The sequence below is a fragment of the Salvelinus sp. IW2-2015 genome, linkage group LG8, assembly GCF_002910315.2.
Source record: "Salvelinus sp. IW2-2015 linkage group LG8, ASM291031v2, whole genome shotgun sequence".
NCBI classification, from domain to species: Eukaryota; Metazoa; Chordata; class Actinopteri; order Salmoniformes; family Salmonidae; genus Salvelinus; species Salvelinus sp. IW2-2015.
Genome location: NC_036848.1, coordinates 35,082,705 through 35,096,401, shown reverse-complemented (window position 1 = coordinate 35,096,401; position 13,697 = coordinate 35,082,705). Strand labels below are relative to the sequence as shown.

The window sequence follows — 13,697 nt, the reverse complement described above, 5'->3', positions numbered from 1 at the left end:
GTGTGTGTGTGTGTGTGTGTGTGTGTGTGTGTGTGTGTGTGTGTGTGTGTGTGTGTGTGTGTGAACATTAACACAGGCAGCCCAATTTAGCGGTGCAATAATTTCAAGTAGGTCCCTCCCCGTTTCGTTCCGTTTGTTTCCGTTACTAAACGTTTTGCAACAGAATCTGCGTAATGAATACACCCCTGATATTTTTCCACGTATTGGTATTTTGTTCAATCAGATCAGCTCTTTCTACAATAATTGGGTAAAAGATCAGAATTGGGATGCCTGTGTAAACGCAGCCAGTGTGTACTTACATAGAAATCATTATATTTCTATGGCGTAGAGTAGACAGTAGCGTTTCCGCGCTCCTCACATGAACGCGCAAACTCTCTCCCGTGTATCGATGAAGCTGGTTGAAACATGGCGGACTTCCTGCCGACCCGATCCGTGCTAAACCAATACTTCCCTGCTTGCCTGCTTACCAACACCGAGGTTGAACAGCTGAGGAAATCTAAGGCGATTGACAAAAGTATTTCCCGGGACAAAACCTACGTGAAACGACTAGTGAAGATACTTCTACTGGGCGCGGGCGAGAGCGGCAAATCCACTTTCCTCAAACAGATGAGGATTATCCACGGGCAGGACTTCGACCAGCAAGCTCGAGAAGAGTTCCGGGCAATAATTTACAGCAATGTTATCAAAGGTAACTAGGGAGAAAGTCGACTGGACTATATCTGAAAAAACTACATTAACATTCTTAACGTTCGTCTTTCGGGCCCGACTGTAACCTGAGTGGTGAAATCTTTTTGGCAAAGTTACCATTATGATTATAAATGGAGCTGCTATCCGAAGTTAGCAGCAGATTAGCTAGCTACTGTAGGGGTTTAGCTTCAGAAATACAAATTCCCCGTTTAGTGGAGGAACGCCCGACTATAAACTAGTGTGGGAGTATTGCCGTTTCTAATGTAAAATTGCAATGTTATGTTATAACTAGCTAACTAAATCAGATATACACTAATAATGACGCAAAAAAAAGGCATTAGGACGCCTCTTTAGAAAACTTGACTTCCTGCTGCCAGCTCTAAAATTCAACTCATCTAAAGTTATTCTTTGAGGGTTTTTTTCAGTTTCGTTTGAACAGTGGTGTAACATGCCTCCATAGTGACCAAACTATCTAACTGTGGTTTATATCCTCGAACATTCAGACTTCTTTTAAATCAGCCTTGTTGCCTTCTGATACTTGTCAGATAGGGTTGTGGGCCACAGAGACCCCCGTGTGTGTGTTTAACTCTAAACCCTATCTCTCCCCTTCAGGTGTGCGTGTGTTGGTGGACGCACGGGAGAAGCTTCAGATCCCCTGGGGTTCCCCTGACAACCAGGTGCACGGAGACAATGTGATGTCATTTGACACACGATCTTCGATGATGGTGCAAGGCCAGGTGGAGACGAGCGTGTTCCTCAAGTACCTGCCCTCTATCCAGGCCCTGTGGGCTGACGTTGCCATACAACAAGCCTACGACAGACGCAGGGAGTTCCAGCTGGTCAGTACACACACGCATGCACAGATACACACACAGACTCATCAGGCCTCTGCAGACTGGCTGAAGTGAAAGTGAAACTGAGTAGAGACCAGAGACTTGCTGCTGCTTCCTCCCTTGTCTCTCAATGTCTCTCTCTGCATATGTGTTAGTGTGGTGTTTGTGTCGGATGCTCAAGCTGCACGTGCATCAGTCTGTTAGCTGTGCAGACCTCAGCTCTCCTCTCTTGACACCTGGTGTTTCCTAACACACACACTAGGGCTGGGAATTGCTAGGGACCTCACGATACAATATTATCAAGATACTTAGGTACTGCTGCGATATGTATTGAGGTTTTATCATGATTCTGTTGTATTGCGAATCGAAAAAAAATTATTATGTTCGATGTAATACTCACTCTGTCTGCTGCAGAGGAACAAGGAAGAGCCATGAGAAAATTAGTTGGAGTCATGGAAATAAATGCTGATAACGTTCAGTCAAAGTTTGCGTACACAGATTTGCAGACGTTATCGCAGGTGCGGTGAAATGCTTGTGTTTCTAGCTCCAACAGTGCAGTAATACCTAGCAATACAAGCAATGCACACATAATCCAAAAAGTAAAAAGAAAGAAATTAAGAAATGTCGGAACGAATCGAATTAGCAACCCAAATAGCACAGGTTGGCTCACCATAAGATGGGGGAACAAGCTATAGATAGAAAAATACAAGAGTATTTGTGAGATGTTTGTTGGTGAGATCGAGTATGATTGGTGCTGGAATGCTAATCTGCTTACAGGCAGAACACACACTCACTCAAAGCCCTGTACCGGCTGCATTCAACACTAACACTGACATAAAAGTGACAAAGCAGCAATACAGCAGTGACAGACAGATTTACAGGATGCCAAGGAGCTATATAAGTCAGTGTCAGGCCTGAAATTTATTGATTTTAGGGGCAAGGCCATCCCCACATACTGAGCACTTGTTGGCAGCTTTTCATTCACTCTGCTGTCCAACTCATCCCAAACCATCTCAATTAGGTTAAGGTCAGGTGGTTGTGGAGGCCAGGTCATCAGATGCAGCACTCCATCACTCTCCTTCTTGGTCAAATAGCCCTTACACAGCCTGGAGGTGTGTTTTTGGTCATTGTTCTGTTGAAAAACAAATAATAGTCCCACTAAGCACAAACCAGATGGGATGGCGTATCGCTGCAGAATTCTGTGGTAGCCATGCTGGTTAAGTGTGCCTTGAATTCTAAATAAATCACGGACAGTGTTACCAGCAAAGCACCATCACACCACCTTCCCACATGCTTCACGGTGGGAATCACACATGCGGAGATCATCCGTTCACCTACTCTGCGTCTCACAAAGACACTGCGGTTGGAACCAAAAATCTCATATTTGGACTCATTAATGTCCATTGCTCGTGTTTCTTGGCCCAAGCAAGTTTCTTATTATTATTGGTGTCCTTTAGTAGTGGTTTCTTTGCAGCAATTTGACCATGAAGGCCTGATTCACGCAGTCTCCTCTGAAAAGTTGTTGATGTGTCTGTTTCTTGAACTCTGAAGCTTTTATTTGGGCAGCTTCTGAGGTGGAGTTACCTCTAAATAACTAATCCTCTGCAGCAGAGGTAACTTCTTCTTTTTTAACATTTATTTAACTAGGCAAGTCAGTTAAGAACAAATTCTTATTTACAATGACGACCTAAAGTGGAACAGTGGGTTAACTGCCTTGTTCAGGGGCAGAACGACTGATGTTTACCTTGTCAGCTCAGGGATTCTATCTAGCAACCTTTCGGTTACTGGCCCAATGCCAGGTAGCCTAACCACTAGGCTACCTGCCGCCCTAACTCTGGGTCTTCCTTTCCTGTGGCGGTCCTCATGAGAGTCAGTTTCATCATAGCGCTTGATGGTTTTTGCGACTGCACTTGAAGAAACTTTCAAAGTTCTTGAAATCTTCCGCATTGACTGGCCTTCATGTCTTAAAGTAATGATGGACTGTCGTTTCTCTTTGCTTATTTGAGCTGTTCTTGCTTTAATATGGACTGGGTCTTTTACCAAATAGGGCTATTATCTGTATACCACCCATACCTTATCACAGCACAACGGATTGGCTCAAACGCATTAAGAAGGAAAGAAATTCCACATTTAACAAGGCATCACACAAGGGGGCATCGACAGCCGGGAAGTCAGTCTGAGATGTAACAATTTGTGTTTATAACTCTGTGTGGGTGTGTGTCAGGGTTTACGTCAGCCGGTAATAGCCGGCTTTTGGCCATTTATTTTTTAAATAAATGAAAATCTGATAAATAAAACTGCCGCCAGCCAATTGTGCGGGAAAGAAAACAAATCCTGTTGCTAAATAATGTTTTTTAACCTATTCATTGATTGAAATACCAGTCGATGGAAATGCATTTGACTGGTCATGCTTATCGGTCTATAGGTTCATTTTTGTAGTGCACTGCATATAGAGGCTATGAGCGGAAATCTGTCACGACAGCGTGAGAGCTGCTGCTTCTGCTACAGCTGCTCAAACAGCTCATTCGTTGGCTGCTTGAGTGAAACGTGATTTTTTAAGCCCAATCATTGTGTAACAATTCTAAATGCAATTGTGTGTTAAGTTTTGATAGCCACGATTTTAAAAGCGCTAAAAACATATATTTTTTCCACTGGTAATTAAAGCGTGCTTCCCATTCACCATTCAAGTGGATGTATGCAGGCTTCAGTGCATCACACCACTTTGTAATGAGCTGGAGGCAGTATGCATTTTGGAAACATACAGTCTACTTAATTGTTTGAAGCCTGAATGTTTTACATCATATTATGAGGCATGTCTTACCTTGCTTCAAAGTAAAACCCAACCATAGAAACGTGGAGGCAATTATTTTATGAAGACTTTACCATATGCCATTGAAACCAGTAGCCTATTTTTCTCATTTGTTTTCAAATAAACTTTCTTTCATTGTCCAGTAGCCAAAGCCACAATCCTAGTCATATTAGCAACCCATGCTTATTTCTGCATCTTTAGATCTCACCTCTTTCTTAATTTCTAACTGATTTTCATCACTGTCACATGAAACAGCTGACATGTATAATGCGCTTTTGACAAGTGTTTTCCTGCTAATTGCATTATGGAACCAACATTCGCACGTTTTGTATTGCCTAGGGTGCGTTGCCTAGGGTGCGTTGCCTAGGGTGCGTTGCCTAGGGTGCGTTGCCTAGGGTGTGCTGCCTAGGGTGCGTTGCCTAGGGTGCATTGCCTTGGGTGCATTGCCTAGGGTGCATTGCCTTATGCACATTGCTGCGCTTTATAATGTGAAGAGATAATCGTTTTTCAACATTTTAAGCAAAACTTTCTGGTCTGTTACCTCAGATTCATTGCATTAAAAAAAAGATCCATAGTTCATACAACCTATCGTCCCACAACTGTCCCAGGGTCTATTTGGAATTGGCTGTTTCTTTCTCGCACAGTACGACAAGCTGACCAATAGAATAGGTCAACAATAGATTGACATAGTGGCTAGTGATTTTGCTGTTTGTTACTTGTCTTCTTGGCACAGGAAAAGTAAATGTGGCAGTTATTCTAACATCTTCAAAGTGCGCATCGGAATTCGGTAAGGACACACGCCATTGCATCCTCGACTTGCATGTTCTGTTAAGATGAATAGGCCTAGCCATAATCTAAATGTGATTTCTGTCATTCTGAGAACTGTGGGTGGATGCCCTAATCAGGTTGTGCGGTAAATTTCTCAAATGTCCTTTAAATTAAAATGCTGCTGATCAAATGTTCGGTGCCACATTTTCCTAACGGGAATCCTGGTGTGTGTGTGTGTGTGTGTGTGTGTGTCTTTACAGTAAGAAGGGAGGCAGGATCTGTTACAGAAAAAAACAAGTGGTATGCCTAGCTTTCACTTTTGGGTTGTAGCTGTGGCCATCTGTCAAATGATATCCTGGTTCCCAGTAGCACAGTGTGTGTATGTTGATCCGTGTGTGTGTATAGTGTAGGCCGTCATTGTAAATAAGAATTTGTTCTCAACTGACTTGCCTAGTTAAATAAAAAATAATTTAAAGGTATTCTGCCTGTATGGACAGACACTTGAGCTCTGGTTTGATCAACTCTACATACTCTGTAATCTTATCCTACTGCACACAGACAGACACAGACAGGTTTTTCAGGCCAGGTGAGTTGTAAAGATAAAAGGCGTTTAGTGTTATTATCGAATGTGTACAGTAAAACACACACACACACGGTTGTGATCTAATCATCACGAAGACACAAGAATAGATCGTTTTTTAATTTACACTTCTGTAGCTTTCAGGGGTAGAGTGAGTACATGCTCTAACACACACACTCAGACTGGAATGTGAGCCAGACTTGGCTGTGCAGGCTCATGTTTGGGCACGCCACACTTACTGAGAAACAACACCAGACCAGGAGGACAGGGTGGAAAACACACCCAAACTCCGTTACACAGCGCACACACATACAGGCACACGAATGCTCACTTCACATGGATGCACTACAGGGGTTGGCAACTTGCGGCCATTCCACTACAAGGGGTTGGCATCATGTGGCCAACCTGTTTTTTTGAGGGGGGGTCCAAAAACACTAAAATTACCAGGAGTCAGTTACAAATTTGTTTAATTGAGGAAATCTATTCCCAAGTTTTCCCACAAGTAAAAATAGACCTATGTGAGCATATTTGATTCTGAGTTTGTACATACAGTGCATTCGGAAAGTATTCAGACCCCTTGACTTTTTCCACATTTTGTAGCCTTATTCTAAAATAAATTCAATATTTATTTTTTCTCATCAATCTAAACACACTACCCCATAATGACAAAGCGAAAACAGGTTTTTAGAAGTTTGTGCAAATGTATAAAAACATAAAACCCGATACCTTATTTACATAAGTATTCAGATCCTTTGCTATGAGACTCAAAATTGAGCTAAGTTTTGTCCTGTATACAGCATTCTTGATGTTTCTATAACTTGATTGAAGTCCACCTGGGGAAATTCAATTGATTGGACATGATTTAGAAAGGCACAGAACTGTCTATATAGGGTCCCACAGTTGACAGTGCATGTCAGAGCAAAAACCAAGCCATGAGGTAGAAGGAATTGTCCGTAGAGCTCCAAGACAGGATTGTGTCGAGGCAAAGATCTGGGGAAGGGCACCCACAAATGTCTGCAGCATAGAAGGTCCTCAAGAAAACAGTGGCCAACATCATTCTTAAATGAAAGAAGTTTGGAACCACGCAGACTCTTCCTAGAGCTGGCCGTCTGGCCAAACTGCGCAATCGGGGGTGAAGGGCCTTGGTCAGGGAGGTGACCAAGAACCCGATGGTCACTCTGACAAAGCTCTAGAGTTCCTCTGTGGAGATGGTAGAACCTTCCAGAAGGACAATCATTTCTGCAGCACTCCACCAATCAGGCCTTTATGGTAGAGTGGCCAGACGGAAGCCACTCTTCAGTAAAAGGCACATGACAGCCCGCTTGGAGTTTGCCAAAAGGCACCTAAAGACTCTCAGACCATGAGAAACAAGATTCTCTGGTCTGATGAAACCAAGATTGAACTCTTTGGCCTGAATGCCAAGTGTCACATCTGGAGGAAACCTTGCACCATCCCTACGGTGAAGCATGGTGCTGGCAGCATCATGCTGTGGGGATGTTTTCAGCGGAAGGGACTGGGAGACTAGTCAGGATCAGGGGAAAGATGAACGGGTCAAAATAGAGAGAGATCCCTGATGACAACTTGCTCCAGAGCATTCAGGACCTCAGACTGGGGGCGAAGGCTCACCTTCCAACAGGACAATGACCCTAAGCACACAGCCAAGACAATGCAGGAGTGGCTTTGGGACAAGTCCCTGAATGTCCTTGAGTGGCCCAGCCAGAGCCTGGACTTGAACCTGATCAAACATTTCTGGAGCGATCTGAACATTTATGTGCAGCGACGCTCCCCATCCAACCTGACAGAGCTTGAGAGGATCTGCAGAGAAGAATGGGAGAAACTCCCCAAATACAGGTGTTCCACGCTTGTAGCGTCATACCCAAGAAGACTCGAGGCTGTAATCGCTGCCAAAGGTGCTTCAACAAAGTACTGCGTAAAGGGTCTGAATACTTATGTAAATGTGAGATTTCAGCTTTAATGTTTATAAATTTGCTAAAATTTCTTGACCTGTTTTTGCTTTGTCGTTATGGGGTATAGTGTGTAGATTGATGGGGGGGGGGGCTATTTAATCCATTTTAGGTTAAGGCTGTAACGTAACAAAAAGTGAAAGTGTCTGAATACTTTCCCAATGCACTGTATAAAGTTTGTATGTGAAAACTACTTCTAAGACCATACATTCAGTTGTTCCGAACACACTTGAGCTGAAGAGGGAGGCTCACTCTGCTGCAATTTAAGGTGTTTACATGCCCTAATAATTTGAAAGATTGCTCAGAAAACCATGTTTTAATTGGCGTAGGTTTACTTCGATTGTTGACCTTTTGCCAATTCAAGATAAGCAGAGTAAGGTGTTTTATATGACTATTGCATAATCTGCCTGCTCCCATAATCAGCTTAATATCGAATTATTAGTATGCATGTAAACGTGCTCAATGAAATCAAAGTATGACATTATTGTTATTTTCAAACATAATCAATATTTAGGCTTAGTTGTGGTCAATGTGGTCTTTCCAATAATTGTAATTGAGTTCCGGCCCCCGACCATTCGCTCCGACACAAATCGGCCCGCGGCTGAATCTAGTTGCCCTACCACTGTAGTACACTGACTCACTCATTCACATGCAGCAGTTTTAGGCTGTGTACATAATCTGAGTATTAGTAGGATTGGCAATGAAGCTAAAACACATTTCTCTCCTCTCTCAGGGTGAGTCGGTTAAGTATTTCTTGGACAATGTGGAGAAGCTGGGGGAGCCGGTAAGTTTCTCTCCCTCGCCCTCTTTCCCTCCATAAATCACTCTGCCTCCTTAACACCCCCATCCACTTCTCCTGTCTTCTACTCATCCCTCTCTCTCCTCCAGAGCTACATCCCTTCCCAGCATGACGTCCTGCTAGCCCGTAAGCCCACTAAGGGCATTCATGAGTATGACTTTGAGATCAAGAGTATTCCCTTCAAGATGGTGGATGTGGGAGGACAGCGCTCGGAAAGACGGCGGTGGTTTGAGTGTTTTGACTCTGTCACCTCCATACTGTTCCTAGTGTCTTCTTCAGAGTATGACCAGGTACACACACATTGGACACTCACGCAAACTGAACACGCTCACCACACACGCCCTCTGTTTCTCTCTCACACACACAGACACAATACCTAATTTATTTTTTGTCCCCTGTGTGTTCTAGGTCTTGATGGAGGACAGGCAGACCAACCGGCTGAGAGAGTCGTTGAACATCTTTGAGACGATTGTCAACAACCGAGTCTTCATCTCAGTCTCCATCATCCTCTTCCTCAACAAGACTGACCTGCTGGAGGAGAAGGTCCGTACAGTCACATTCCCCGTAATCACAAACTCGTTTACCTAAGACGGTGTGCTTAGAGATGCCTTGCATCGCATGAGTCCTCACTGAAGAAAATGGGCTCTTAGCTTTTCAGATAGAAATATATTGATGTCAAGTGTTGTAATTTGAGGCCAAACCAACCTTCTGATTGTGCTGACTTTCCATGTTATGTTCGTCTGATCCTTGTTCTCGGCAGGTCTTGAATGTTTCGCTAAGTAAATACTTCCCAGAGTACACGGGGCCGGACCACAGCCTGCCGGACGTCCAGAAGTTCCTAGTGGACTGTTTCCGGGAGAAGAGAAGAGACTTGACACAGAAGCCCCTCTACCACCACTTCACCACAGCCATCAACACAGAGAACATCCGCCTGGTGTTCCGAGATGTCAAGGATACTATCCTCCATGACAACCTCAAACAGCTGATGCTCCAGTGAACTATGACCTCCAGAGAGGACCTGAGCAAAACCAGCCTCCGAGAGGACCCCAGAGAGGACTTATTCTCCTGCCTGAAAGAGGACCTGATTGAGGACCTCTCACCTTTTTAAAAAGAGGACCTGCAATAAACCAGCCTTTAAGAGGACCTGGTTGAGGACACCCATGCCTTGGGGAGGACCTTGACGTTCCACTTCTGTTTAGATGTTTTTATTTGGTTTTTACTGCCCTGTGGTGAGTGGATGGTCTAAAGACTGCTCTGAAGTCAGTTTGGCTAGGGACATGATTGAATGCTGGATAATAAGCTCTGTCCCTGGGCCAGTTTGATGTCTACCCTGATGCATACCGTGCTGTCATAGCCCCTCTCCTGGTCCACTGATCTGTGTGACTAACTGATGGAGAAACCATAACGCCTTCATACAACATCTTAATAACCCTTAATCACTGTGTGTGTGTGTGCGCGCACGCATGTGTTAATCTGTACTGAGCTATCTGTGTATACCTGTCTAGCCTTAGGTATTTGCGTAAACTATCCTTTAATCAATCATGTTCTTGATCACCTACATTCCAATGTGTGTGTGTATACAGTTAAATGTCTGCCTTCCTATTCCCTGGTAGTTATCTTGTAACTCCGCTGTAAGGACACACACACTTGCAGCAGGCAGGCGTGCCGGTTAGCTAATATTGTTATCTCAGGGTTGTATGGAGACCATTGTATAAACGTCATTATTGTGTCTGTAGTCTATTGTCTAGACCCCTCAAATTCAAAATCTGGACCGTCGTTGCTTTTTTTCCATTTTCCCCCTCTAGTCAGGGACTGGTTTAGACCTGGGACATCAGGTGGGTGCAATTAATGATCAGGTAGAACAGAACCAGCAGTACTCCATACCTCGTAGGGTCATATTTGAATACCCCTTGTCTATATTGGATACTCCAGGTTAAAGCTTTGGAAGAAACGGGCTGCAACGGGGAGGTACTATCTGAACTTGTCCAATAAGGAACGCCTGTTTTTTTTTTTTCATTGCACAATGTTTTGAAACGTTTTGCTACAGTGTGCTCTAATGAATACAACCCAGAAGAGCAGAGGGGTGTGTCTCAGACCCTGGGCTGCATTCATTTTGGGAGCAAATGTTATATAACCGTCAGGTAGATCCATACAGGCATGTTAATTCCTATATGAACGTTCTATAACGCCTCCCTCCCCTCCCATTGGTGCCCTCGTAAAGGAACGTGCATTGCGTTAGACAGCCTCTCTGGCCATCTGTTTGATGTTTATAGTTGTACAGACTGACTCCAATTTATATTCTAGTTGAAATGTTTTTGTTTCTTTCCTGTCTATACTGTAACCTGTGTTGTTGACGACCATCGTGTGTGTGTGTATACTGTCCTAATGTGTATAGGTATGCTGACACTGTAAAATCTGCCACCTTTATAGTGCTGAATGACAGCTTGAGGCTGACTCCAGATCAGCGTTTGAACGTTTCTCTCCTGCTAAATCACACTCTGCCTTCACCGTAAGTGTATAAGGATCAACTGTCATAGTTTCCCTCTAGCTACGGAGATGACGCGTCTGTCTTTCCGCTGTACCTCTCTGGCTCTGGCCTTGTACATACTGACACCTGATGCCTTAGTTGTAATATAAAACACTTGGTTTACTTTCATGTGTAAATGGTTGTTTAAAAAATGGGCAGATGATGATGATTGCTGTTTCACACTTTGCCTTGTCGTTGAACAGACTATGGACATGTTTCCTTTTTCTAACAATCAGCGTTCTTCCTTGTTTAATGCCACTCTAACTGTTAAAATAAAACATATTTCTTTAACGAAGTGTGACTTGTCGTTCATTCACGCCATAGACTATAAAGTAGGGGTTCTCTTGTTCTGGACCAGAAGCCTCCGCAGTGTGCATGCTTCAACTCCCCAGGACCTGATTAGACCAAGGTTTCTCAAGTTCAGTTGAACTAAAGAGATCCATCCTCTGACTAGACTGCCTTAAAATTACATCTAAAAAGGCATTACATCTGATTGTTTTCCTACTGCTCTACACAACCTGCTCCACATTTTCAATCTGAATGAAGTATAGAAATGTTTCTAAATGATTATGCGATGATGAGATCTTCATTTATGTCTTCACACCCCAGAGTTGATGCTTGGTGGAAGCACCTTTGACAGGAATTACAGCTGTAAATCATTTTAAATAAGATTCTACCGACCCTGCACAACTCTTAGAGCAACATAACCATTGTTTTTGTCAAAATTGCTAAAGCTCAGTAAATTTGTTTGGAAGTCACTGAAGGACAGCAATATTCAAATGTTTCTATTTTTTTTAAGCAGATTTATGTCAGGACTGAGACTAGACCCCTCAGGAACACTCAACACCTCTTAGAAAGCCATTCTGGTGTGTCTTCGGCATTACGATTTATGTAATTGTCCAGCTGAAAAATACAACTATCCCAGGATTAGTTATTCAGAAGACTGAGGCAGGTGTTCCTCTAACTTTTTACCTGGGCTTTGTTCCTTTCATATTTATTTTGATCCTGACAAACTCGAGTCTGACGGTGACAAGCATACCCATGACATGATGCTGCCCCCATGATACTTGAAAATACAGGGGCAGTGGCGTGTATTCATGGATGCCATGGGAAGCCAGGCTTCCCCAAAAAGGAAGAAATATATTTTTTGTTTTTCTGTCGTTCATAAATGTCCTTCACTAGAGGTTGAATGTACAGTGCCTTCGGTAAGTATTCAGATCCCTTTACTTTTTCCACCTTTTGTTACGTTACAGCCTTATTCTAAAATAGATTAAATAAATACAAATCTTCAGCAATCTACACACAATACCCCATAATGACAAAGCAATTTTTGAATAAAAAAAATACCTTATATACATAAGTATTCAGACCCTTTGCTATGAGACACGAAATTGAGGTCAGGTGCATCCTGTTTCCATTGATCATCCTTGAGCTGTTTCTACAACTTGGAGTCCACCAGTGGTAAATTCAAATGATTGGACATGATTTGGAAAGGCACACACCTGTCTATAAAAGGTCCCACTGTTAACAGTGCATGTCAGAGCAAAAACCAAGCCATGAGGTCAAATGTAATTGTAAATGCTCCAAGACAGGATTGTGTCGAGGCACAGATCTGGGCAAGGTTACCCAAATACATTCTGCAGCATTGCTGGTCCCCAAACACACAGTGGCCTCCATCATTCTTAAATGGAAAAACTCTGTTTTCGCTTTGTTATTATGGGGTATTGTGTGTAGATTGATGGGGAAAAGGTTTTATTTAATCCATTTTAGAATACGGATGTAACGTAACAAAATGTGGAAAAAGTTAAAGGGTCTGAATACTTTCCGAATGCATTGCATGTCAGTGTCAAGGCAACTGAGGGGAGGATAGCTCATAATAATGGCTGGAACGGTACTTTTGGAATGACATCAACCCATGGAAACCGTGTGTTTGATGCATTTGATACCATTCCACTAACTCCGTTCCAGCCATTACCACGAGCCCGTGCTCCCCATTTAAGGTGCCACAAACCTCCTGTAGTGTCAAGGCATATGAACTAACAGGTTATAGAGCAAACAACGCAATTATCACAACACATAGGTTGTAAAATGCATTATTTTCCCTGGCTTGCCTTCCCCAGTGATTTTACCCACGCACCGCTTTATGTGATAACTGGCAAAGGGTGTGTAGACTCACTAGGCATTGTAGTGGAGCTGCAGTTTCCACTAGGGGGCAGCAAAGGTCTATTTCAGTAAAATCACTGTCGACTACTAGATACATTATATCTGATGTTTTTATCTTTACAACTGTAACCAATTGCTGTATTGGTAACGAGTGAAATAAAAGTTTTGCAAAAGTAATGTCAGACATTTGGTAACCAGTTATTAATACCAATAAGGCTCCTCTGGAGTTTGTATACATCAATGATGTCTCTCTTGCTGCTGGTGATTCTCTGATCCACCGCTACGCTGACGACACCATTCTGTATACTTCTGGCTCTTCTTTGGACACTGTGTTAACAACCCTCCAGACGAGCTTCAATGCCATACAACTCTCCTTCCGTTGCCTCCAATTGCTCTTAAATACAAGTAAAACTAAATGCATGCTCTTCAACCGATCGCTGCCTGCACCTGCCCGCCCGTCCAGCATCACTACTCTGGACGGTTCTGACTTAGAGTATGTGGACAATTACAAATACATAGGTATTTGGTTAGACTGTAAACTCTCCTTCCAGACTCACATCAAACATC

At 43.2% G+C, this 13,697-nt stretch overlaps 1 protein-coding gene and 1 long non-coding RNA gene across 2 annotated transcripts in view; one reads left to right on the top strand and one right to left on the bottom strand.

Annotated features, from left to right (window-relative positions):
• LOC111967823 (uncharacterized) overlaps window positions 1-382 on the bottom strand; it is a 7,877-nt gene extending 7,495 nt beyond the window's left edge. Inside the window, exon 1 of the long non-coding RNA XR_002877797.2 lies at window positions 300-382. This is a non-coding gene — a long non-coding RNA (uncharacterized lncRNA). The remainder of the gene's footprint in view (window positions 1-299) is intronic.
• LOC111967821 (guanine nucleotide-binding protein subunit alpha-13) lies at window positions 315-11,258 on the top strand. Its single transcript, XM_023993215.2, has 6 exons — window positions 315-688; window positions 1,300-1,526; window positions 8,375-8,425; window positions 8,530-8,730; window positions 8,849-8,983; window positions 9,201-11,258. The coding sequence occupies exons 1-6, from the start codon at window positions 406-408 to the stop codon at window positions 9,435-9,437; spliced, it is 1,134 nt and encodes a 377-aa protein (XP_023848983.1). The 5' UTR covers window positions 315-405; the 3' UTR covers window positions 9,438-11,258.
• The last annotated feature ends 2,439 nt before the right edge of the window (window positions 11,259-13,697 follow it).